Below are 27,621 nucleotides of genomic sequence, written 5' to 3' on the forward strand. Positions count from 1 at the left end.
TAAGTGTGGGGCATCCAAATAAAACAAAATTGGCCATAAATTGATAATTGCAGAAGCATCTGATAGGCACATGGAGGTTTATTACAGTATTCTGTCTACTTTAAAGAACTTTTAATTTTGTAGTAATTATTTATTCACAGGAAATTCCAAAGAAATGTACAGAGAGGTCCATGTACCCTTTCCCCTTCCTTAGTGTTGATATCTTGCATAACTATAACACAGTAAAATCAGAAAATCTTCATGATACCATCAAGAGAACTTACTCAAGTTCCGTCAGTTATACACACACTCATTTACGTGTGTGTGTGTGTGTGTGTGGGTCAGTACAGTTTTGTCACATGTAACTTCATGTAGACACCACCACATCAGGATTCAGAATTGTTCCATCATAGGTCTTCACTGTGGTGTTTTGTTTTGTTTTGTTTTGTTTTATTTTGTTTTAGTCACATGTACCACCTACCCCTCTCTCAATCCTTAAGCTGTTCTCTGTCTCTATAATTTTGTTATTTCAAAAACATTATATAAACAGAATCACATTGCGACCTTGGGAAATCAGCTTACTGACATCCGCCGTGGTCAAAGTGAATGCTGCTTCCATGATCTTGGCCGAAGCATTCCAGTTCTTCCTCCAGGGAAGGTGAGAGGACCCATCTTTTCATCCCTATTTCAGTGATCTCCGGAAGTCTGGTCACAGCCCATAACAAGTGTCTAAACCATTGTCCGCAATCTCGAAAAGTTGATGGTCGAAGGCTAATATCCAGCTCAGTTAATTCTTTGAGAAGCCACACGTTTTGGCAGAAGACGGCCCATCCTGCATCACAGATGCCATCGTTATAGCTCAGGTCAAGCTTCTGCAGCCTGGCCAGATGACCTGTCTGTATTACCGATGCTGAAAAACAAAATCACTGTAAATGGTAAAATACAAGAATACTTTCTCTCATAGTTGTTTCCCACTTTCATAACACAACATAGTAGCTCCAAGATTAATAATGACAAGCTTGGTAATTAGTAATGATTTGTTATTAGCCAGCAGCTTTATTTAGGGCATCTGCAATTACTTCAGTAACAAATTTCCTCTCTGTGCAGCCCATGTACAACATTGAAAATGGATCTTTTTCCTCTTACTAAATCCCAACCCAAAGAATATTTTTTTTGTCAAGTCCCTGCTTTTTGCTCCACAGGGGACCCAGCTCTTCCTGCAAACTTTCTCTCATTAAATGTGAGAAACCATGGCTCATTGGCTTCAACTGAGGACCATTAGCAAACAGTCTTCTTGTTGTTTATTACTGTTTAATTGCTCATTCATCATTCATTCTGTCATTTTTTAGTCACCAATTATTTAACTGAGCACTTTCCATGTGCAAAATATACCTGGATAATTTCTAATCCAACTGAGAGACCTCTAATACACAATTTTCCCTTTAAATAGCACATATCACAGTACTACCTACAATGACACTTAATAAATAACAATTAATGATGAAGCTAAGAGAAGATAACAACTTAAGCCAAGGTAAACAATACATGTTTTCCTTTTCAGTCAAGAGTCAAAATGGATTATAGAGATGAGATGAGTAGTATAAAATCTCAGAGTTGCAAGGAACCTTGGAGGTCTCCTCATTCAAGCTCCAGATCGATGGTTAAAGAAGAATCCCTTTCACAGCTACTCTGTGGTGACCAGCCCGATTCTGCCTGAAGTACCTGGTTAGGTTGCCACACAGAGTGAGGCAGCTCTTGGCAGGAGGATGCCCTCCGTTTGGGCGCCGATCCGCCTTCTGGTGGCTTGCCCCCTCGTTCACCTCGGCCTGCCTGAAGCCTCCGTTCCTCCTCGTGCTAGCCCTGTGGTGTTGGCCAACAGTCAGGTTCCCTCAAATTTCCCCCCTTTAGGACTAAACAAGCCTTGTTTTTCCAATTGTTTCTTCTACGCCATGGCTTCCTGACCGAATGGGATGCTCCATTCGCATTACTTTCATTTGTGACGGGTTTGATTCCACAGTGCATTTGACAGCTTAGCAGCGCATACACGCAAGCGTTGCACTAAGTCCCTAGATGTCCATGTCCACGTGTCCCTTCCTTCCCGTCGTTAAGCCTCCCAACACTCCTCATCTTGTTCTCAAGGCCTGAGTAAATGTGAAAGGCCATGTGCATGCTTTTTCTCTTCAGAAAATTTCCTGTTATGGAAATTTTTGAAACATGCTAAAAATTTACAAATTAGGAGAGTGAACCCCCATGTCCCTATCATTCAGCCTCAACAGTTACCTTTATAACATCAATCTAGGCTCATCTAGTCCCTCCTCTCTACTTTTTCTGTTGGTTTTTTTAAGGATTCTCAAGCAAATCCTAGGCATCATTTCACCTTTCCTATATTATCTGAATGCTTGAACCATGTGAGTCCTATATTTATTATATTTTAGTATTTTATATTCTTTATGTATTTTTAAGTCTGGGTAATTAGATCATAGGCCATGGAAACACTTTTTTTGTAGTTTACTATGCGAACAAAAATAATGCTGTTATTTATAAAATAAAAAAATAAGCTACTAGTGATTGAAAAATCTTAAAGAATGTTTCTGGTAGAAATAATAAAAGCAATATAAAAGTGACTATGGTGAAAACCACACATAGTAAGTAATACATATTACTGAGTAAAAATTGAAAGGAAAAATTCCCTTGACAAAATGTAAAAGTTTAAATTTGATCTGAGAAAAAAGACGGTAGTAAAAATTAAAAAGCATTTAATGGCTGAGCTATGATGAATAAAATTTGATGCAGACAAAAAAAATTGAAGAAGTAAACTTTAATTATAGGCTTTAAATGAAATAACTTATGTATGTTTAATGGTGTCCAATTCAAGCACAAAAATAAAAAATAAAACTGAAAGCTAATTCTTTGAAAACGTTGCTAACAGTGATAACCTCTCATGGTTGTCAGAATTCAAGGGACCCCAAGACTTACACTCTAATCTCCAGGGCAGGGAATATAATGGACTTCACTCCCATGATTAGGTTATGTTACATGGCACAGTTCATTTTAAGAAATGCAGATTATCCAGTGGGTTTAACTTAACGACATGAGCTCTTTAAAAGCAAAGACATTTCTCCGGCTGGTAGCAGGAGAGAAAGGAGGTCACAGAAAAGGTCAGAAAGATTTCAAGTGTGAGAAGCACTGACACCCTATTGCTTCTTGAAGATCAGGGGCCATGTCTTGAGGAATGTGGGTAGTCTCTTGTATCAGAGAACCAGCAAGAAAACAGGAACCTTAGTCCTGCAGCTTCAAGGAACTGAATTCTGCCAGAAATAAGAATGATCTTGAGAGTGGATTCATCCTCTGCCTTCAGATGAGAACTCAGCCTGGCTAGCACCTTGATTTCAGCCTTTTGATTCCCCAACTGGAGAACCCAGACAAGCTGTGCCAGGCTTCTAACCTACCGAACTCTGAGCAAATAAATGGGTATGGTTTTTAAGCCACAAATTAGTTTGTTGCACTGCAACATAAAACTAATTATGCCTTTAGTCAGAGTAGCTAAGAAAAGAGAAATAGAAAACAACCACAAACCACCAATATCAGGAATGTGAGAGGGGGTATCCTACAGACATTAAAAGTATAATAAAAGAACAATTTTGTTTCCATAAATTCAACAACCTAGTTGAAATGGGTCAATTCCTTGAAAGACATGAATTACCAAAGTTTGCTTAAGAAGAAAGAGATAACTTAAATAGTCCTGTATCTATTTTTAAAATTTTTTTATCCTCACCTGAGGACATTTTTTTCATTGCTTTTAGAGAGAGAGAAAAGAAGAGACAGAGAGAAAGAAACATTGATGTGAAAGAGAAACATCCACCAGTTCTCTCATACATGCCCTGACCAGGAATTGAACCTGAAATCTTTTGGTTTACAGGATCACACTCTAAGCAACTGAGACACACTGGTCATGGTTCTATTTTTTATATTGAATTTTTAATTTAAAACTTCCCACAAAGAAAACTCCAAGTTTAGACAGGTTCAAGGGAGAGTTCTGTGAAAGAGTTAAGGAAAAAAATAATACCAATTCTACATAATATTTCAGGGAGATAAAAGAGACAGGAATACTTGCCAACTCATTTTATGGGGCATCATTACCCTGATACCAAAGCCACACAAAGACATTACAAGGAAATGATTAGACCATCATTTCTCATGAATACAGCCACATCCTCAACAAATATATAAAAAAAGATAATACAACCAAGTGGGGCTTATACTAGAAACATAAGGCTGATTTAACATTTGAAAATTAATTATTTTTATTTACCATCATAACAAACTAAAGGGAAAAAAATCTCAATAGATGCAAAAAAGTCATTTAATAAGGTTTATCTTTTTAAAAATTTATTTAGATTTTATTTATTTTTAGAGACGAGGGAGGGAGGGAGACAGAGAGAGAGAGACACATTGATCGGTTGCCTATTGCATGCACTCCAATGAGGGACCAAAGCCACAACTCAGGCTTGTGCCCTGACTGGAAATTGATCCCAGGAACTTTCACTTTGCTGGACGATGTCCAACCAACTGAGCCACACTGGTCATGGCAAGATTTAGCTTTAACTCATTATAAGAACTCTTGCTAGATTAGGATTCCTTTATTTGATAAGGGCACATCTATTTAAAAACCTGTAGCAATGATACACTTAGTGGTGAGAGGCTAAATCCTTTCCCCTAATATTGGGAACAAATGTCTGCTCTCATTACATTCAATATCTACTGGAAATTCTAGACCATTAAATAACCAGGAAAAAGGAACAAATGATATAAAGACTGGAAAAGAAGAGGTAAAACTGACTCTAATTATAGAAGACAGGTAGAAAATCCTATAGTATCTACCAAAAAAAATCCTAGAATTAATAGATGAGCTTAGCAAGGCTGCAGTAGAAAATGTCAATATACAAAAATCAATTGCATATCTAGGTATGTACTATGTCGATGACCAAGTGGGAGTCAAGATTCTAAAATATTACCTTTTTAAATAGTACCTTTATTAAAAAATGAAATACTCAGACATAAATTTAACAAAATATGCACACGATCTGTATCATAGAAACTCCAAAACACCAATGAAATAAATCAAAAAGGACCTAAATAAAGAGTTACACTGTGTTCATAAGCTGGAATGCCCATTATAGTGAAGATGTCATTTCTCCCCAAATTTATCTATAGACTCAATGCAATCCCAATCAAAATGGCAGCAGTAATTTTTGCAGATATTGATAAGCTGATTCTAAAATTTATATGGAAATGTCAAAGAACTAGAATAACCAAAACAGTTTTGCAAAAGAACAAAGTCAGAATACTCATACTACCTAATTTCAAGTCTTAATATAACGCTTCAGTAATCAAGACACTGTGGTATTGGCAAAACAGTTGATATGTAGATCAATGGAAGAGACTAGACAGACAAGAAATAGACCCTCACAGATATGGCAAATTGATTTTTGACAAAAATATAATGGCAATTCAATGAACAAAAGGTAATCTTTTCAACTAATGTTGCTCAAATAATTGAGCAGTCATATGTAAAAACAACTTTGGTCCATATCTTATACCTTGTACTAAAATAACTCTGAATAACAAGTCAAAATGCAAATATATAACTTGTAGAAGAAAATATAGGAAAATTCCCTGAGAACTTGTGTTTTGCAAAATCTCTTAAGATGCAACACAGAAAGCTCTATTCATCAAATTAACAATTCGATAGTCTTCATCAGAATGGAAAGTTTTTCTTTGCAAGATACTGCCAAGAGAATGAGAAGACAAGCTACAGAATTAGAGAAAACATCTGCAAAGTACAGATCTGACAAAGGACTTGTGAAATCTAAAGAAGTCATCGATCCAATTTTTAAATGTAGGCAAAAGATTAGAACAGATACTAGACCAAAGAATACATACAGTTGACAAATACTTACATTTAACAATGCTCACTATCATTAGTCAATAGGGAAATGAAAATTAAAGTCACAATGCTTTGTCCCCACCTTCTAATTATAATATTTTGCCTTAGAATTTGTTTTGAAAACAAATTTGTCCCAACTAGATTGAAATATCAGAAAACAATAGGAGCATAACACAAATTTTTTGTTTGCTTATGTGCAATTCGTCCAGAGGAAACATGAACTGAACACACAAAACTGTACCCAGCTGTGCCAAGTCAGGTGTAAACAAAATCCCCACACCCACACACATTTCACAAGGAAAATGAGCCTCACCCACCCATATCCGGGTTCAAACTTTCTATACGACGGTCAGATAATCCTTCGTCCACCACTTAAAATAACTCACAAGCTGCAACCCAGGGCTGTGCAGTCCTGAACTTTTGCCTCTTCTATTTCCCCCTTCCTCTCAGCCAGTTTTGTCTTGCTCTTCTCTATTCTCTTTCTCTCCCTCTTTCCCTGTCTCTCTTTGTTCTTTTCCTCTAGCATACAGGCTGTTCGATATGGGACAGAGAGGGAAGCCAGTGGGAGTGCCCACTCCCACAAACCTTAATTCTTTTTCAAGATAAAATGCCCCATTTGCTGTAGTAGTTATGTATTTCTTGACCTTTTTACACAGATAAACCTTATTACCATGTTTATTAGTTGCCTATTTTAAAAAATGTGTCACTGATGAAGTCTCCTGAGTGTTGTGCTTCTAATCATAAGCCCTGTGGTTATTATTGCATGATTTTTGCATAGTGCATGATTTTTTAGGCACACATGTCACGTTAGCGCAGAACTGACTATATACACAGAGGACAGAGGTGCAACTAGCTGAAGGGATTGTTCTAGACCCTTTATTTGGAGGGGACAGAGGTGCAACTAGCTGCAGGGATTGTTCTGGACCCTTTATTTGGAGGCCTCACCGCTTCAGAGACTGGCTGCTGGTGGCTGAACAGTGACAGGCCGATCCTGTGGGGAGATGAGGGTAGACAGGGGCAGATGTACTTTCTAATTCACTGTTTCCCAGTGGAAGGTGGACATGTAGAGGTGCTTTCAGAGGATATTTGGTTAAGTATTGTAGGGCCAGGAATCCCACAGTGCAAAAGTTGTTCCTTATTCAATCCTCTTTCCATCTTTCTAAATTGACATGGAGAAAGTGTCCAATTGGTGCTACAGAATGCTTTTAATCCCTCCTCTTTTTCTAACAGAGTGAAAGACCCTCCACTCAAAGCCTTCAGCTGGCAACAGTCTCATAATGTCTATCTATGAGTTATGATTGGTTTCCTGTTTAAATAAAAGCATTTAAGTTAAAGAGTCAATATAAAGAAAAAAATAAGTAATAGTGCAGGTACCATATGGATAAGGCAAAATTTGTAGAGGTAGGATATAGATGACTGAAGTTTGGCTAACACTGAATTGGAAAAGAACACTGAAGGCTCTCATTTATGGGGAGGTGTGGAGCTACTGGCCTGGCAGGAATCTCCTACCACCACATCTGTATCTACCTTTTTTTTTTTTTTAATGAAATATCCTCTACTGTTTCTCTGGTTTTAGAACTGCTCTCATTTGTTTTAATGAGCTCTCTCCTAAGCAGGTGTCGGGAGAAGAGAAGCTCAAAGAGAGCCCCAGGCCTCTCTGCCTTCTCCACCCGCCTGCCCCTGGCTGTGCTGGGCAGGCATTATTGGGCTCCGCATGCCAGGACCACTTTGGAACCCATAGATACCAACCCAGGAGAGCCATGTCCTCCGTCACAAGGGAACAGCTGCTCAGCCTCAGCACTTGAAGGGACATTGAAAGCTTTAGTGTTTCCAGAAGCAGCTTCAGGTTGCCACCAACACACTTATTCCAAGAAAGGTTGAACACTTCCAGAGCAGGGAGGTGAATGGAGGCTTCAGCTAAAATGAGAGCAATAAGATTAGCAATAATTTAGGCTTCCTTCGAGGTCATAAGCCTTGAATCTGAGGACCCTAGGCTACAGCAACATGTCAACATAACTGACATTCGGAAAGTTCTCGGAAAGTACTCGGAACCGTCTCTCAGAAAGTAGAGATGGTTCTCGTCCTGCCTGAAATTCATGGCTTCCATTTATGTTGTCTATTTTAATTTGGGAGAGATGTTGGAAACTGTAGAAAAGTAAAACTTGATTAAATGGAATTCACTATCTCCTGGGATTTCTTTCCTTTACTTCACACTTAAGAAGGAGAAAGAGGCAAAGACTTTGGGCAGTTAGTCAAGATTTCCACCAGTGCTCTGGTTTTACATGGTCCACTGTGAAGTCACTGCTGAAAGTCAGAGATGGGGTCGAAGCTCTCTAGGACTCTGCAACACCAGACTGTGTCTGTGCTTGCTTAACTGTAGTAACAGGGAAGAGGAAGGGAAATCACATATTTGGAAAGGTATTCAAAGAATTTTCTGTTTAATTCTTAGTTTCCCCTAACATTAAAATTGATCAGAACAACCTATTCACAAGGTAAGTAGTTAATTACATTTTAAAGTTCATTCTTTTTGTATTCTTTCTAAAGAAATAAATTATGTTCAAGAGGAAATACATATTCTTTTATAGTATCTAGTAAGAAAGCCCCTCCAAGTCATATGGTACAGAGACCTCTCAGTAAGAAGTGGAATATTTTCTTCTAAAAGTGATGTAGAGCAATACATATAACTTCATCTTAATTTATATTGAATTTAAGACTGCACGATAGATTTGTGTTAGATGAGATAGTTTAGTGTAATATCTACTTGATTATGATCCATTGATTTGGCAGCTATAATTGGAAAGAGCTGTGTCTTCTACAGAAGACACAAAATTAAAAACAAAATTCAACAGTTTCTCACTAGGAAGAGTATTTATAAAACATCATGTTGTCCCCAAATTTATTTTTTGTGGAACTTTTCTAACTAAACATTGCTCGGAGCAGTGGAATGTAGTACATGCGCGCGCACATTTACCTAACCATTTGACCCCTTTGAGCAGTTAATCTGTCTGTCCGTCTACCTATCTATCTACTTACTTAATATGTAAAAATATCTAAAATATGCTTTGGGTATGCAGTGAAAAATAAACACAATCCTTGCCCTCAAAGATTACAATCTGGGAGAACTTTGGACATTAAAAAAAACAGACAAATATATACATAGTGATTAATTCTGATAAAGGCTATAAAGAAGGCATAAGGGCTTCTAATTAGATAAGGAGGGGCTATTTTAGAAGGGGATGTTTATGAAACCTGAAGTCAGAGCTCCCCAGGAAAGAGTGGAGGGTAGGGAATTCCGGGGACCAAGAAGGCCTGGAGGTAAGAGAGAGCTCAGTGACATGAGGAACCAAAAGAAGCCAACTGAGGCTGGGTTTGGGGAATAAGAGGGAGCGTGGCAGAGAGGTCCTGGGGGCCAGATCACGTGGATCCTTTAGCGCATGTGAAGGAATTTGAATTTTACTGGAGGTTTTATAGGCAGTACTGGGTAGTGATAAGATCCATTTTTTAACTGGTAGTGATAAGGTTCAGTTTATTTTTTAAATAGAATTTATAGATTCTCTCTCTCCATAATAATATTAACAATGAACATTTATTAAACATTTACTATGTGCCAGGCACCTTTCTATGAACTTTACATGTATTAACCCATTTAATTCTTACAATCCCACATGACAAGATACTATTATTTCATTTTACATTTTACAGACAAAGAAATCAAAGCACAAGATGTTCAGTACTTCTGGTCATAAGAGCCAGAGGGAGGATTTGATTTTAGGCAGTCTGATTCCAGGGGCTTTGGAGCCAGAAAATGTACCATATACCTCCCACAAAATAACTACAATCAATTTTAGGGAATCACACAGCCCCCTACCCCAAGCATAACAATAGACTGACTCTCTGAGCTGGGGGGCAGGTGGTCCATGGTCCCCAGATTAAGAACTCCAGGTCTGAAAGGTACATATATGCCAGTTGTCCTCATCCAGACACATGGATAATTATATGAGCAATGTTTGGAGCAGTACATGGCAAGGATCAAGTCTATGTGAGCCAAACAAAATACTTGGGCTGAAAAGTTGGGGCAAGAGTACCCTAAATATAGAGTTCTTAGAATTTGGGAGAAATTATAAATATGCATTTATTTCTAGCAACAGATATGAATAATAGCTACTTATTAATAGAATACATTTATTTCATTAATAATAGCCTTTGTCTGGTCCATAGTACAATTCATTTTTAAGGAAGTGCCACCTGACATAACACTTGGAAGTTCAGAGAAGAGAATTTTATTTTTTCTTGTATTCCAGGAGGCACAAGAATTCATCCAACCTCTAGTCTTGTGCGTGTGTGCAAGAGAAAGTTAACCTACCAGGCCTGAGACTTCTCTCCTTCGGAAGGCCTGCTTGCAAGCTGGGCCCTCGGCTGACAGCTGGCATCTTCATTTGGAAGCGTTCCCACCATTCCCTGATTGATAAGGGTGGTTCACTGTGCCTACAGTGTTTGTGTACAAGTAATGTGATTTATGCGGGATGCCGGCTTGCCTTCTGTGAGTCTGGAATGTTGGTATGTGTTGGATAGAGGGTGCCTGGGTGACCAACCCCCAATAAAACCCTACACTTGAGTGTGTCAGGAGAGCCTCGCTGCTAGATATTTCACATGTGTTATCACAACACTTGGGAGGAAAGGAGCGTGTCCTGTGTGATTCATTGGCAGCAGACTCTTGGAAGGTTGTGCTTGGTTTCCCAGGACTTCGCCCCATGCACCTTTCCCTTAGCTGATTTTGCTTTGTATCCTGTCATTGCAATAAATCTCAACATGAGTATGACTATGTCCTGAGACCTCTGAGTCCTAGCAAATCTCTGAGCCAGGTATTGGGGACCCCACACCAGGTACCACGTGCCCAAATTGCTGGCTGACTGGATGGTATATTTGGGTTAATATTGCAAAATCCCTTTGCCTCCCTCTACTTGCTGGCAATGCCCTTGCCCTCAAAAAGGCAGAAATGTCAGATTCAGTACACCCCTGATGTAGGCTGGGCTGTATCCACAACCTCGAGGCCTTCCCAGGGTCCTGAGAGAGGACAACCAGTGCTGCTGGGAAGTGGGTGCTAGACAGTCAGCGAGGCCCACAGGCTCGCAGTTGCCTCCCTTTTCCCATCAGACAGCAATCCCAATTTATACTGGTGCCTCACTGAAATCACAAGTTACTGAGGGCATGGACCTCCAGACTTGGTTATATACCCTTGAAATTTTAAATGTTAAATGTGCAAATGCCAGAGTTATTCATGTGCCCTTCAGAATGTCACTTTTAAGAAAGCATATTTTCTGAAAAGAAGACAAAATAGTTTACACCTTTGCCTATGGCTGACACTTGGAATAACAAAGTTCACCTGTAGGGAAAGAGGGATTTTTTTTTCCGCCCCCCTCCCCACCTTCCGACCTTTCCCTTCCCAGGTGTTACTATACTATGCTTCCCGGGGAATTTTCTTACCGAGGGCGGAGAAAGTCTCCCTTTCCAAAGCACAGTTGTTGATTTGTAATGACTTCAGTGCTGGTAAAAATCGGAGCCTGCTGAGTAGATTTTCAGAAGAGCTGCCCATCTTTTTGTTGGCAGATAAATCCAATTCTTGAAGACTCGAGAATAAAGGGATAACCTGGGCTGTTGAAATAACAGCAGCAACATGTTTTAGGCACCGTCTCACAGAGAGTCTCTGGGTGCTTGGTTCCCACAGTCTCCTGGATTGGCAAGCCCCACGCTCCCTGACACACTTAACGCACAGCCCAGCCACTCTTCCCAGCATGGAGCCTGGGCTCTCCCACTTCCAAACCCCTCTCCGAAGATTTGGACACAGAGAACTGGGCTCTACTCCTGGCTCTGCTACTGAAGAACTGTGTGATTTTGGACAAGCTACTTAACATGTCTGAACTTCAGTTTTCTCAATAACAATAATAGCAATTCTACTTCACAGGGCCACTGGGAAGATTCAACAATTTGGTACATCTAAAGTGCTCAGTACAGTGCCTGGCACTCACCAACTGCTCGATTAATGGTCAATATTATCATTCTTTTTGCAAAATATAAGTACTAGGAAGGCAATAACATCGAGCAATCACAACAGATGTCCATTGGTGACAGCACTGGATTAGACCCTGACGGCCCTGCAATGTGAAAATGTGGTATCCTGGGATCTCTGTGGAGCTGGCTCACCTCAGAGCCTTCCAGGCCACCTACGCCCTGGTCACACTGACATCTTGGTCACTGTCACATCGCCCTAATTTATTTTCCTCACAGCACCCCTATTATGTGATGTTTTTGTTTGTGTGTTTGTCTTCTGTCTCCGCTCACTGAAAGTGATTTCTGTGTGTAGGAAATGCTTCATCCCCAGAGTGTAGATTGAGACCTGGGACATTGGAGGCACAAACCAAACAAATAAATACAAAATTCTAAATTATATAAGGAAGGAAGGAGCACAGGAGAAAGAAAGATGAAGGGAAGGCAAGCACCTGTGATCCCAACAGATGTAACAATTACTCCCTCTTTGAACCTCCACAGCACTTTGTAGTTCACTGTGTAACTTGGATATTTATTGGTTTATTACTGCCCCTATCAGACTGAAGTTCCTTGACCGTGAATTTTCCTAAGCCCACAACACAGTTGTTGGCTAAATGATATACAAATCCATTTCTTTGGAGCTGTCTAGAATGATTAGATAAATGAATGCTTAATTTAAAAAAAAAGAAAGAAAAGAACACAGACTTGGCCAGGTAGCTTAGTTGGTTAAAGCATTGTCCCCACACACAAAGGTTGTGGGTTCGATTCCTGGTCAGAGCACACATGAGAATCAACGAATGAATACCTAAATAAATGGAATAAAAACTTGATGTTTCTCTTTCTCACTCTCTAAAATCAATGAAAAAGAACGCTCAATTATTTAACATCATAAAATACTTTGTATTTAGTACAAGATGAATTTTATTTCCATTTTTTTCAAAATTAAGCAGAAGGAGAACAATGTAATCTGCTACATCTTTTAAACAATCCGTAGTTTTCCAGGGCCATTCACCCGTGTTGGTGGCTGCGAATCTAGATGAGAGAGGCTAATCCCTCTGCTATGTTAGTCGTAGCAGCTGAGGTCCTCTAGCAGTTTAATCTTCCCCTGAGCAACAACACGAGATGTGATATTCATATTGTTCAGCTGTGCCAAAGGAAATGTATTATTTGGAATCTGATGGACTGATGACTAAGGAGTGTCTGTCCCAGGTAAGACACTCATCAGCAGAGGGGATGGTTATATCGCATAAAGCTCTACCTGGAGCTCAAAAAGGGGTTGTTTTGTTACTTTAAAATCTTCAAGGCTTGAACTCTCATGTTTCAAAAATGAGGAATAAGAGCCTAAGAAATAACTAAGCAGGTCTAAAAGATAAATGTTAGACCTAAAAACCTATTTTACTGTTTTCCTCCCCAAATTGTACGAAAAAATTCTTTTTGTTCTTGTTCGTGAGTCATTCATTTATTCAATCACATACCCCACTAACATTTACTGAGTGCCACCTATGTGCAAGCCCCTGTGTCCGAGCAAAGGGGAGATGCTGAAGGTGACGCACCCCTACCCAGGGGGAGCCCACGATCTGAAGCGTTCAAGGGCAAAGGACGGAGCACGGCTGGTATGCATGAGCATCTGCGGCCGGAGTAGTGCCAATGAGGGGAAAGGGCAGAGAATGAAATCAGAGTGACAGAGAAAGAGGGAGACCATTTGAACCTTTGTGATAATCTAGGCATGAGATGACCGTGGCCCAAGCCTGGGTAGCAGAGGGCTAGATGGTGAGCTGTGATCAGATTTTGGATGTATTTTGAAGGTTTGTTGTGATTACAGATGGAATAAAACCTTTAATCTCAAGGCTATGCTTGTCATGTGGTATAGGAAGTACATTTATACCTTACATGTCGTAGTAATAACAGAACTATGTCTGGGGTAGAAAGCAAGTGTATTACCTAGGATTGTAATGTACACCTGTTATGCACCACCCTGCTGGCTTATTCTGTAAGTTCATTTGTATCCAAGTGACTTAGCTTACTTATTTGTCTGAAAGCCTCAATACTGTTTGTTTTCGCTTTTTCTCTGTACCCCTTTCTGTAATAAACTTGGTGACACTAACATTTGTTTCTAAACAGTAACATAAATCCAAAATGTTTGTCAAGTGTCATGCTTATCATTTACAGACATATATAGGAGGACTTTAGATTCACTAACATCTACTGGGTATTTAATACATGCCAAATACTATACCGGGGAATTCACAGACCTTTTATGATTTGAGCCTCCCAGTAACTTCATAAATAGTAAGTTTAAGGGTATATCTCAAATTTGCCAAGTTTCCAAACATATGTCAAGGCTCCAAAGTCCTTCCTTGGCTCTGTGGCACATACTTACTCAGTGACACCACGTCGCCTGCTGTTAGTGAGCACTGGTGAAGATCCAGGACTTCCAGGCACTCCAGCATGGCCAGCTGAGCTGGCAAGTCTTCAAAACCTCCACCCAGCTCCTTGTTACAGGAAAGGTCGAGTTCCCTCAGCTCACCCAAGTTTGTAAAAGCAGCATCTATGAAGAAAGTCAAAATCCTGTTCTGACATATTATAAAGTGGAAGGCAGGCATGTCGGGGGGGCGGGGCGGGGGACATGTGTGCCAAAGGGAGGCTGAGGACATACATCAAAAAAATGCCAGGATGGAGGAATAACTGTAGACTGCAGACTCCCTACCATCCTGCCCTCTTTGGACTTGACAACGACTTCAAACATACAATGGGTCCCCTACTCCACTTGAGCTTCAGCGTTTTCACAAAATTCTAGACTTACTCAGACTGCCAGGGAGAAGGATATTACAGGTTCTGTAAGTCAAAGGAAAAGCTCAGTTTCATTTCATATTTTCCCTTAACGTGGATGCTGTATACTGAGAAATAAGTTTTAACTCTCGATACCGTGGAAGCCATTCTTTTTATCAGTACCAGTTCCTACTTACTACTGAGCATAACATAATGCTGACATTTTCAAAAGTAGGAGAAAAAGGAAGTGCTTTACTAGCACAGAAACTTGTGCAGTATCTATCTTAAACCTAAAATATCCTGGCTTTTTCAGATTCAGCCATTTTAAAAGTTTATTTTTGTAGTCATGAAAGTATATGCTCACTGTAAAAGAAAAAAAATAAAGAAGATTTAAATTACCCATAATCTTATTCCTCAACATAACCACTGTTTAGATTTTATATTAAAATTATAAAAACATAAAAATATAAAATAATATATGTACATATAAAAACATAAAATTATATATGTATATAAACTTCAGCCATTGCTAACTTACCCAATAATGTGACACTCTTTTGTGATAATCCACAGGACTGTAACCTCAATACTTTCAGATTTGAGGTGCTTTTTAATCCCTGAGCAATACTGTTTAGACTGTCACCGATGTTTCTGTTAATGGAAAGGTCAAGCACTTCAAGACTTTGCAGCATAGGCAGCAACTGACCTGGAAGGAAGGAAATTCAAACAAAGGAGCAACTCAGTAAAAATGCAGGCATGGGGGTTGGGGCAGGCAGGAGGGAATTGAAGCCTTGTGGGTCTTGGGAACAGAGTGAGCCACTCTTTCAATTCAGGGTGAGGGAAAACACAGCCAATTTTGATTCCCAAGTTACCCAATCATGGGCATCTTCACTTTTTTTTTTTTTAAAGACTCTGCCAAATTCCACGTACCCACAAATGTTCCATCTTCTGATGTGAGGGCACAATCCACAAGCTCCAGCGTTCGTATCTTGCCCCCTGCTTGGAACTTCTGGAGGATCAGAGGCAAGTTTCCTCCCACTTTACAGTTCCAGGACAAATTCAGCTCTTCAAGGTCAGGTATCGCTTTCAGAGCTTCTCCTGTTACAAAGTGGCCCAAAGATTGATCACTAGTCTACCAGGTGGATAATGCATTTCAAAACCAACCCAGCCATTACCCATGGAGGATTGAAGCTGGCCAGGTACTGGTTAGGTGCCGAGGAACAAAGGGAAGCAAAGGCCCCAGTCCCTGCCCATTCCCAGCAAGGGGAGCACCTATATTTACAAGCACAGTATACTACTCCTTCCAAAGTTCTGAAGCCATGCTTATGAGCAAAGTTATTTTTAAAAAATCCTCTTGTCTGTGAGGTGTTTGTTACTGAGGTGTTTTTTTTGTTGTTGTTATTTTGCGTGTGTGTGTGTGGGGGGGGGTAGTAAACATTTGTGCTATTCCATTACTTTCTCTCGTCCACTCTCCCGGGGAGCAGCATTGCTGAGAGGCTTGGCCAGAGGAAGACATGAGACAGAGCCAGGCACTGGCCCCTGTGGGGGTAAAACTCACTTGATGTCAAAAAGCTCACACACAACCGAACTGGCCACTACAGAGAAGAACTAATAATAGAGTGTCAGGCACTAACAGCTCATAACAACCACTCGGCCTTTGTGGGTAGAGAAGGGTGCGGTGAGAAATGGGTGAAATGACATGTCTGAAACTATTTCAGATAGGAAAGCCACAGGTTACACAGACGTGGCTGGGAGAGATCAGGGGAAGTGACCGGAGAGATCATTAGAAATGATTTTCACCACCGTGGGACGAACAGGCTGGAGAGCCACACGTGGAAAATGTGTTTGTCAACGTGCACAGGCAACTTTAATCCTGAACAATGAAAGGTGCTGGAAAGCCCCCTGCTTCCAGAAGCGTCTCTTTACCATTGGTTATTCATTGAATGGATTAAAGCTCTGGGAGTCTAGGATCCCCGTGTTAACATCCACATTCTTCCCACACAGGTGCCATTTTGTGAGTCATTGCCAGTCCTTCAGGGCGGTTTTCTATGTACCTGAAGCATCAGGATTAGGAGAAAGACATAGGACTGGTTAGCTTGTCTGCATTGCTCACGGTACTGGAGTGTGATGCACTGGCCACCCTGCGCTGAGCAATTGTAGGGGTGTGATGAGGGGCAATGCCTCCTGATTTATGTCATCTTACCAGTGCCACATTTATTCTCCCTGTACCCCAATCTGCCATTAAGGCTAAAGAAAGCCCTTTCTGATGGAAGAAGATACAGAAATCCTTCCAGAGAGGAGAAAGACTCAGGGACAAGGGAAAGGGCACCGGACATCAGAGTGACAAAGATGCCTACTCTCTCTTGGACCAAGTGAGTTCAGAGTGGGTCCCCAGGCAGAAATTCCATTTCCAAGGAATTCAAGGAAATGGAAGGTCATGAAAAAGATTGGATTAATCAAAGAAAATAAAGAAACCACTTTATTAACTTATTTTCATGCCTGAGTAACAGTGTGTTAGATTTGGGATTCTGCTACACAGTAACCAGCTGCTAACCAGTGGGGCTAACTTCCTCATGTGAAGCCACAGAAAGGAAATTTTGGACGAGGGAACCGGGAAAGAGGAACTATTGCTTACTGAGCACCTATTATGTGCCTGGTATGTAGTAGGCACTTTACAGAAATTATTTACTTATTTAATCCTCCTACTAATTTTTTGAGGTGGGTATCACGCTTTTTCAGAGGTAAGAAAAGTGAGGCTCAAAAATGTTAAGTAGTTTGACCATGGTGACAAAGCTAGTTAGAAGTGGGATCAGGATTTGAACTAGGATCTGGCCAACCCTGAGATGTATGACGCTTCTCCTCAGCTATAGGAAGGGTGGGCTGGGGGCATCAGCTGGCCCCCATTTTGTAAGGAGGGATTAGAGAGAAGACATTGGCATGAATTATGTTGTTTTTACAGAAATCTTTGCAGAGATATAAATCATCAAAATATATCATTGAAATAAGAAACCTCATATCAAAGGAAAATTTTAAAATATTGTCATCTAATACCAGCAAACATCTTAGTAAGGTATTGGGTTAGTAGCATGACAAATTTTATCCTATATTCTGCTGCTCTATGTCCAGCATATAAACTAACTTAATTGAGGTTCTACTGCTATTTAAACCATTTCTTTTAGTTGAAAAATCTTCTTTTGATCATTTTTTAACAATGAAAGTGGAAAATATAGAAGAGATTGTTTTGGAATGGGAGGAAAATTTAATTATCTACTCCAACTCCTGTATTTTACAGATGAGGTAACAGACCAGAGTGAGCAAGTTTTACATTATCTCCATTTAAACCCCTGAGGGCAGGTACCTGGTAAGCCCTGTCCCCGTCTCTATCCTGGAAATTAGCCCAATGCCAGGTACAGGTTATAGAGCTCTTCAGAAGTTATGCTAATGCTCAACACCACATTGCCTCAAGCACAGCACACTCCTTGAGCACCGAGGGTGTGGTGACCAGAGAGTCTGCCCTTGAGGGTGATGCTGCAGAGGGGCTTTGAGTGAAGTCTTTTACAGGAAGCACTAGTCATACCCAGTGCCCGAACATCATCGGTGGTGAGTCTGCAGCTACCCAGCCTCAGGCTTTTTAACTTGTTGACATGATGCATTGGCTCAGTCATTGAATGGAGGGTTCCGCCTATGAAATCATTCCAGGAAATGTCCAGCTTTTCCAAGTCTGGGAGAAAAGGCAGCAAAGCAACTAGATGTGAACAAAAGAAAATGGAAATTAGCATATGAAACTTGTGATGTGTCATAAATAGGGCCCATTGCCTATGTGCACAGAATGTAGTGTCACGGTAAGAGGATAAAGGGGAGGGGGCATGTGGAGCTCGCCACCGGGCAACTGTAGAGATTGTAACATTTACATTTCCTATTTCTTGGGACATTTTCCATTTTTGCCAATAATATCATTCTGAAAATGCAGCTGTGTCTCTGAGATTTCACAGAACCTTCTATACTGTTGAGGACTGTTGAGGAAATGGTAATTCTGCTACCACCAGCGTGGCTGTAAGGGGTATACTGGTCCTTTTATTTTGTAAAACCCTCTCACGTCCACCACCTGGTCAGCATCCTCTTGGATCCGCAGGCTGATGGCCTAGACTGCTCTGGGCCAAGACCGCTGAGGTTGCAGGGGCCGGTTATCTTTTCTTTTTTGGTCTTGATTATCTGGGCAGCGCCACCCTAAAAAGCTGCTGTTATACTTAGGTAGACTAACATATGGAGATTTAGGCTGGAACAAAGCCCGAATGGAAAGGTCCCTGAGTTTCTGACGATGTTCATTAAAAGAAGTCACTCTGTGTGAAAAAGATGCTCCAAGGCCATCTTTATCTCCAAAGCAACAAGAGTTTTGAGCGACAGTGCCAACACAGAGGTGGTGAAGCATGTTTGTTTTTAAACGTCTGTCGTGCATGTTAGAAAGGAGGCAGCAGTCAGAAACAGCAGGCTGAGCTTCTATAGCTACAGGCACAGCAACCCCAGACCTTCCAAAATTCTGAGGCCCTGCTTAAGACCAAAAAATCGTTTTTCTTTTCACTTGCATTCAAAGCACGGTAGCAATTTCATCTTGTTCATGATGATCCTAACTTTACAAAGCATTAAGTTTATTGTACATATTAAGAAAGGAAAAAAAAAAATAAAACCAGGGCTCCTGGGGCCCACTCTCAGAGACTCCGATTCAGCGGGTTTGGGTTGGATCCAAGTGCGTGCATTTCTTCAAGCTCCACAAATAATTCTGACATATGGGCATTTGAGAACCTCAGGCATGCTTCAAATTCCCTCTTAGAGAATTGTCCAAAATGCAGGGTCCGGCAGGAGTAACACCTGCGTGAGTGTGGTTGATAGGGTAATAATACGAGTGTAATAATTTATAGTTTTAATTTGAACATTTCACTTAAAATGTCACATGGTGTGCTTGAGTGTGATATTGTTATGTTACAGAATTACATGATTATGATTTTGTAATTAAAAAAGGTGTTATTTGTGCCAGACCCTGTATAATGGCATGGATTTTCATTAAAATAGCTAAGGACTCCTCATTCAAAATGCGGTTCTTTTGATACATCTTTGTTGGTAGGCCATCTAATTTGATTAAAGGATTGATTCAAAGGACTGATTCAAAGGACTGATTCAAAATTTCTGAGAAAAAGAGGTGTTAAAGGTGGCGGTGGTGGTGTGGACACAGGGTTCTTCACAATTAAACTCCTGCTTGGCCGTAACAAAGGGTAGTGATACTTTTGTGTACAAAAGTATAAGCAGTAATTTCCGGTAGTTATATTTTTATTTCCACAGATAACCAAACAACAAAACACCCCTTTAAATTCCCAGGAAGTTTCCATTTTACGGCTGAGTTTCATGAGCTTATATCATGCACAGAAACAGATGTTTTTCAGGGAGCCAGAGGAAATCAGTAGGGAGGTAGAAATGCTCAGAAAAACAAATGAACTTCATCAGCTCAAATCTTTGAAGCTTGAAGAAGAATAAATTAACTTTTTTTTTTTAAATTACTGGTGCAGCTGTTGTTTCTGAGTAGTCTGGGGCCACCCTGCACACCTCAGTACCAAGTGAATAATAACTGTGTTTTGCCTTCTTGTGTCAACCTCCAGGCCCCCAGTTCCTCTCTGTGCCAAGTCAACTGCATACAGACCCATCTCCCTCACGTCCGCTGTTGTTAATCTGCAGTTATTCAGATCTAGACACCTGTCGACAGCCTTTTTGCCCAGCTTCCGCAGGAACTGCTCATTTTTCTCCGTCCTGCATCCTGGTTCCATTTCTGAAGAAAGAGGCTTGGCTACATCATAAGAATAAAGGAGAATTTGCTGTCAATGACAGAGAGCACTGAAGATGCATAATGATCACAATAAAACAAGTGGAGACTGACAACAACCCTGAAGGGTCCCTTGGGGAACCTGAAGCATTTACCAGGGCCAAACCTCTGTGCCTGCCTCCGGGCCCTGGACACTGACCACTCCCCTGACCCTTTTCTTAGGAAGGAGCCCAAAGAAACTCGGTGGCTTTTCTTTCCCGGCCTGACCTGGGCATCTCAGCGAGTAGACAGAGTTGTGCTCCCGAGGAAGAGGTAAGCTTGTTAGCACAGCGTTTAAGACGAACACTGCTGGAACGATGCACAGATAGATCTGGTGAACGCAACCACTGAGCGAAGCACAGATATTTGCCTCCTAACCAAGCAGGTGAAGCAGGGGAAGCCTTGCAATCGCCTCCCATGAGCTTCAGAGGCTACAGGGAGTGAGTGAAAGAAACACGCGCTGCCCATTTTGTCCACCATTCAATTGACAAATCCTGAGAGCCTAGTGTAGGGGGAAGCTTTGTATTTTCTGAGCCCCTGCCAGAAAGTACATTCAGAAAGGCTCATTTGTCCTTCTTGTAATTAGGAACTACTTACTACCAAGTTCCTCTGTAATAACACAATACTAACATGATATCACTAAAGTGATTTTAAAAAAAGCTATAATTTTACTGAGCACCTATTATGTACCAGTACTACACCTACTGTGTGTGTCAGCATTTAAGACACATGTAAAACACATGATGCTTTTGTACGGAAAAATGAGTATGCATGTACTGACAGTGACTTTAAAGAGATTTTGTGAGTGAAAATGTACAACTTAAAACATAGACAAAGAGTATGCTGGAATCCAGTAGGAAAACTTAAGTTACGAATGTTCAGTAATATTCTACTAATCCTGACCAAAAAAAAAAGCATACAACTACATAGCTAAAAATAGGTACATATATGAGTATATTGGTACCAGTGAACATTAAAATATAGTAGGATTACAGTAGTAATAAATTTAGACTACAATATTAGCAAGGATAATAAAAACTCTATTTCTCCACAAGGTGTCTTGAGACTTGTTATTTTTAAGAAAGCCACCTGTAGGATGTACATCTTTGCCGGAATGGTTGACGTTGTCACATTCCACCAGCAGGGGGCAGCGCCTTCCACTATTTTACTTTTTTCTAGGGCCTTCAATTTTTTTTATCACGGCATGTGGATACAAGGTATTTTATTTTGGGTAGGGTTGCCAGATTTAGGGAAAAAAACAGCACGTCCAATTAAATTTAAACTTCAGGGAAACAAGGAATAGTTTAGTAAAAGCATGTCCCAAATATTGCACTTACTTTACCCAGCAACCCTAATTTTGGGTGGAAGAGGGGAGAGCAGAAGATGGGAGATGGGGGAGGACCGTCTTTTACAAAGCCAGTGAGTACGGAGCATTCTATTTAAACTTAATGCAAGGAGTCACAGTTGTACTATTTCATAGATTTGGAAACTGAGACTCTGTGTATAACTAAGTAGCAGAGTCAGAATTAGAACTCAGGACAGCCTGCTCCAAAGCCCATTACGTGGCTGTTTTAAATTTTTTGTGTTTAAAAAAATTTCTGTGCATGGTATCCTATTGCTTTTTTATCTCTATAGGCTCAACCTACCATCATGCTCAAGTTCCAACCCCACAAATTCTTTCTCTTTGTTTTCTCCTCAAACCACTGTCTTGTCAATCATTTTCTCAAATGTTTGGAAAGGATGATTTATACTTGCTCCTCCCTCTTCTTCATCATGTTTACCAATTAACCCACTACATGCTGGTTGCCACACTCGCCTATCCAAGTAAGCTGGTTCTCAAAATGCACCAACACCGACCTACCAATTGACAAATTCAGAAACCTCTTCTCAGACCACACCCAGCTTGGGTGCTCTGTAATGTTGGATACCACTGGCAAGTCCAAGACAACATAGTTGGAAGGTCTGGTTGAAATCGTGGATCCACTGGATGAGAAAGTCATTTAACTTCTCTGAGCCTTGGCTTATACATCTGTAAAATGAAGACTGTAATTCCCACCCAGTTCCTTTCTCAGGAGTATAGCAACTTAAATTTACTGGGGCCTCCCAGAGAGATGGAGCTCTGCAGTCTTTTTACATGAGAGGTACTTGGTAAATATGGGTGGAATGAACAAATAATTGAATGAGTGAGTGAGTGAATGGATGACTATTAGCTTTACAGTTTCTTAGTTACCAAAATAAATCATCATGATAAATCTTTCTCAAAACCCCAGCATATGAACGTGAGTACCCGCTTATGAGACCCATGGACATCTCTTCACTGACCATCCATCTTTTTAAAAATCTGTGAAACCCTTTCTTGGAAGAATATCTTACGTCACAGCTCAACATGTAACACTGGTGAGTCAGAGCTGCTACAGGTCAGCTGAAGTGGATCGGCTGAGCAGGGGGGCCTGGCTTCCCATGGTCGGGGGCAGAGCACGAAGCCAACGTGATCACACCTGAGCAGTCCGGGAGTGACTGGGGCCCTTTCCCGCTGCTTCGCAGCTGAACCAAGCTCTTGCGTCTCCACGCAGGCGATTCTGTGAGCTAAAGGGTATCTTCTCATTAAGTTATTTTCCAGCTTAAATCTGTATTGGTTTCTGTTGTTTATGACCAAGAATTCCAATGTTTTCATAAAACACGATATTCCATGTTTGTAACAAGATCACAAGTTCCTGTGTTCAAGGAGCTACCGGTCTAATGGAAGGACGAGAAAGCCCCAGTCACAATGGAGAGAAGTGCAACGGTGGAAGCATGCAGAGGGTGCAGGGTAGAACACAGTAGTGACAGTAAGTACCTCTGGTCTGGTGGGTGGGTCTTGGCAAGCTTCCAAGAGAAAGTGGTGCATGATTATCACCTTAGAGGACCAATGGTGGCCCTCTAGGTGGGTAGATGTGAGGGAAGGGTGGGCAGGGGAGGGGCGCAGAGGGAGAATGGTGACGCAGGAGAAGGTCTGTCTAGGCGTCCCACTTGGGGGACACATGGAAGTGAATCCGGAAGTCAGGAGTGGCGGATGAACGTGAGGCTGGGGGAGGCAGAAGTCGTGGCGAGAGAGCTAACTGATCACGAACACCTTGAAGGCCATTCCTGGGAATATAGACTTTCTCTTCAAGGCAAGAGGGCGAGCAAGTGAGAGACACCGTCACACCTGTGTTTAGAAAGAGCAGCTGGTGGCAGTGGGGAGGGCAGGTTGGCAAGCGAGCAAGACTAGAAACAGAGGAACCAGTTAGGAAGCCTTGCCAGTGGTCCAAACAAGAGATGAGAACCAGAATAGCAATGGAGAGGATGACCCAGGTTCAGGAGCCATTTAGGAGGCAGAATTAACATGACTCCAGACGCCACTGAATTTTGAGAGAATGGAAATAAAGAAGCTGAGACTGGCTGGAGTGGCCAGTGTTTACGAACAGGAATAACCAGCTGCCAGGTCTTGCACTGTTGACTTAATCATGGTTTCAGGTATTCATTAACCATGTTCCTGAAGCTCCAAACCACACTTTAAAACAAATACCAACAATTTTCTGACAGAAATTGTCTTCCTTTAGAAGTAGACTTTAACTTCCTATTGACAAAAATATATTTAAAATACATCTAACCTACTTAACGGGTTATTATTTTTTTTTTTGGCATTTAATACAAATAATGTGATGCAAGTGAGGGTAGAAATAAATGAAACAACATTGGCTACTGGCTAATAATTGTTAGAGAGAGGTGACCATGGAGACTTGTACTGTTCTTTATACTTTTGAGTATGTTTGCATAAAAAGTTTTAAATGTTTTCAATATATATTTAATCTAGTTAATAATAAATTGATGGCATTGTATATGCCATCATATTGCCAAATAATATGATGTCATCTTTGGAGAGAGATTTGACAATATTTATTTTCATAATCCTCAAATTTATAATCTCTGTTCTGGGACTTTATATTTTAAAAGAAAGCTGAAATTCCATGAAGCAGGAAATAAGGAAGAGCGAAAGCCAAAGATAATCACCGAAGGGCAAAAAAAAAAAAAAAAGGAATTCATCAAGTAATTATGGCAGGTGCATTTAATACAATATTATGCAGCTGTTAAAATTGTGCACAGGAACATCATGAAGCAATATAAGAATTGAGAGCAGTATATGTTCCAGAAGTAGGATCACTGCTTCATTCAACTCAAGAGGGATTTGTAAGCTATTATAACTGCCAAACATGCCCGTTCTGGCCTCCAGCCAGCTCACTGACCTGTCACTTCTACTGTCCCTCTCCCATCTCTCATCCTGCTCCCGGACTTGCTGACTGCCTCTCAAACACTCCGGGCTCAGTCCCACCTTGGGCCTTTGCACGCACAGTTCCCTTTTTCTGGAAAGCTATTCCCACAAATAACTATGTGCCTTGCTTTACTCATTCATTCTGTGTAGCTGGCTTTATTCAGATCTCTGAACCAACACCACCACGTGAGAGACCCCTTTCCTGCAACTCTGTCTAAAATAACACCTCCGTCCCATCATTCTCTACTTAGCTTGCTTTACTTTCTTCATATCACTTATCAATGCTGAAACTGTACCTGCATTTGGTGCTTTCTTTACGCAAGGTCCTGTTTCTCATGGCTGTATTTTGTACACTTACAAAATAGAGTAGCAGGCACATAGTAGGAACTCAGTGGTTGTTTACTGGCTAACTGACCACAAATGCATACACATGAACAAAAGATCAAAATAAATCTTGAAGAAGTGATCATTTGTGTTAGAACAAAAGGAAATTAGGTATTTTCTCCACACCTTTCTGTAGTATTATAGTACTGTTAACAATTTAAAAGTAAAATTAACAAGCTATTTAAAATATTTAAGTAACATAATACATGTTTAGACCGAAACTCATCCTAGGTTTAGTTTAACCCATGATCTCTTTAGGGGAAAACATTATTCTAAAAAATAAAGAAGTAACAGCAGTCAGAAGTTTACCAGCGTCTAAGGGGGCAGGCTTCTGTGTCTCACCACTGGGTTGGAAGTCAGTCATTTTAAGGTCATTGCTTTCTTTTCTGCTTTCAGCTTTGGAGGACCTGAGTGTTGAGCCTCTGAAGAATTTGTTGACTACTGAAGTCTGGGGTTTAGTTTCTTCATCTGAGGAACTTTTCTTGCTTGTTTGACTCATCTTCAAGTTTAAGGAGGTCTTTCCCAAAGAGATATCTTGTTGTCTTCTGTTTCCTAGGATTTCTGAGAAGAAAATAAGACTGCCAAGCCTGGGTGGATCAGAACTTTACTGCACAAGTTTTCATTTCCACCTTTTCCTTCTGCTTTTATTGCTGGTAATGTTTAACATAAAAATAAGAATGATGTCACCTAGGATCCAGGAACCAACAGATGGTAGCAGGTGTAAATCCAAAGCAAATTTGTGTTTTTAACTTTGCCCTATTTTATCGTGTGAAATACAGGTCATTAAGTACCCCTTTAGCAAGTGCCTCAAATGTGTCAATGGATTTTACATTTCATCAGTCAATTAGAGTTACCTTCTAAGAACATTAGTAAAAGACAATTTAATAAGGCGACTAAGTGGTAATGGGAAAAAATTACACACCCTCGCACAAAAGATGATTTAGCATGTGGCTAAGCTGTCTGAACCTTCACAGAACTGTCACCCAGAGGGGTTGGCCTTCAGTGACCCCACCTTCCCCTCTTTGCACACGGCTTCTTTTTCTCCTGTCATTTTTACTTTCTCTACTCCAGCCCTTTAAAACACGTTGGCAGTAAAGATCCATTCATTCCCTAAACAGAACCTACGATGGCAGAGATACTATTCAAGATGCAAGAGATTCAGTGAAGAACAAGACACAGCTCGTGCTCTTTGCTGACTTGAGCTGAGTGCCAATGATGACACTGGTGGGGAGGAGAGAACTGTGGTTTGTGGGAAGCAAGGTACGCAGGGAGGGCGGAGGTGAGCGGACGACCGCGTGTCGTTGAAGGCTAAAGATTCCTGAGGTCACTCTGTTTTCCCTCCTGGGATTTGCTTACATTTTAAGGGAAGGCTAAAGACTTAAACTAAAGGGATAAGACTGTAAATGGAATTTCAGGTTCTGTTAATAGAATTTAGATGCTGTTCTTGGGCCAGAGCCCCATGTTCTTATGTTCTTCAAATGACAATGTTCATGACTTCCTTCCTAGAAACTAGGTCTTCTGTAATACTATATTCTAGAACAGTTCAGGAAACATTTTTACACAGGGGCTCCTGAAAATGGCTTTGCAGGACCCAGCTCCTGAGAATGGCTTTTGGAGAACCTGGGGGATGGAATGTTCCCCACACCCGGAGTACTGTTGTAGAAGTCGCAAATGGGCATCCCCTTCTTTTTAAAATTTTCTTTCCAAATTAGATCAGGGCCCGCTCAGCCCAGGTTTACCCTTGAAGACACAGGACTAGAACCGGACAGTTTCTCCAGGCCACAGCCCGTAGCTGACCGGTGCCTCAGTGGGTTGGTTGGGAAAGAAAGACTTTTAGCTCATGGATCCCGCCACAACCTGCAGCCCTCGCTGCCCCATTGTGATTCCACTGTGGCCCCACCAGCCCTTCTCCTTTGCCCCAACCCGAGCCTTAACCTCCGTGGTCATTTTCACTCTATCTCACCTTTTAGAGTTCTATGCAGAGCCATTCTCCGGAGAGCCACCCCAGTAAATGTTTTACTTTCTCTCTCCTAATTCACTAACTCCAGCTCCCAAGTCTTAAGAAAACACTACCGGAGGGTGCTCCAGGGTGTGGTAGTTTACCCAAGTGAAACCCTACCCAGCTGCAAGGCCCTGCCAGGTTCTCTGTGCAGAGGAGTCCACCGCAGAGCAGAATGGGAAGGGCCAGGCAGCCAGGGAACGCCCTGAACCGGACTCGAGGGGACAGAGGAGGACCCAAAAGAAAGGTGGGCAAACCAGAAAGGTAGGAAAGAGTGAAACACGAGAGAGGCTAACAGGGAATCAGAAAAGGAGCAAGTATGAGGAAGGCAGATGTGTTGAGCGCAAAGGGCAAAAGCA

At 41.1% G+C, this 27,621-nt stretch overlaps 1 protein-coding gene across 2 annotated transcripts; it reads right to left on the reverse strand.

Annotated features, from left to right (window-relative positions):
• Positions 1-557: 557 nt before the first annotated feature.
• On the reverse strand, positions 558-27,211 carry LRRC31 (leucine rich repeat containing 31). 2 transcript variants are annotated; one of them, XM_054576973.1, is made up of 10 exons: positions 27,199-27,211; positions 25,573-25,824; positions 20,430-20,573; positions 18,318-18,485; positions 15,671-15,838; positions 15,279-15,446; positions 14,352-14,519; positions 11,411-11,578; positions 7,676-7,843; positions 558-889 (listed from the first exon to the last, which is right to left on the reverse strand). In XM_054576973.1, the coding sequence occupies exons 2-10, from the start codon at positions 25,760-25,762 to the stop codon at positions 558-560; spliced, it is 1,674 nt and encodes a 557-aa protein (XP_054432948.1). In that variant the 5' UTR covers positions 25,763-25,824; positions 27,199-27,211. The 2 variants fall into 2 exon arrangements, with proteins under 2 accessions (XP_054432948.1, XP_054432943.1); XM_054576968.1 differs by lacking the exons at positions 18,318-18,485; positions 27,199-27,211 and having other exon boundaries at positions 25,573-25,762.
• Between the last annotated feature and the right edge of the window lie 410 nt (positions 27,212-27,621).

This window comes from Pteronotus mesoamericanus, unplaced genomic scaffold (genome assembly GCF_021234165.1).
Source record: "Pteronotus mesoamericanus isolate MK-2021 breed Mesoamerican mustached bat unplaced genomic scaffold, CSHL_Meso_final contig_116, whole genome shotgun sequence".
In the NCBI taxonomy this organism is placed as follows: Eukaryota; Metazoa; Chordata; class Mammalia; order Chiroptera; family Mormoopidae; genus Pteronotus; species Pteronotus mesoamericanus.

Coding starts and splice junctions, on each gene's coding strand:
- LRRC31 (XM_054576973.1), bottom strand. CDS start 25,762: ATGAGTCAAACAAGCAAGAAAAGTTCCTCAGATGAAGAAACTAAACCC. Junction 15,839..18,317: donor CGATGATGTTCGGGCACTGG/GTATGACTAGTG, acceptor ACTTTGTAACAG/GAGAAGCTCTGAAAGCGATA. Junction 14,520..15,278: donor AAAGAGTGTCACATTATTGG/GTAAGTTAGCAA, acceptor CTTTCTTCATAG/ATGCTGCTTTTACAAACTTG.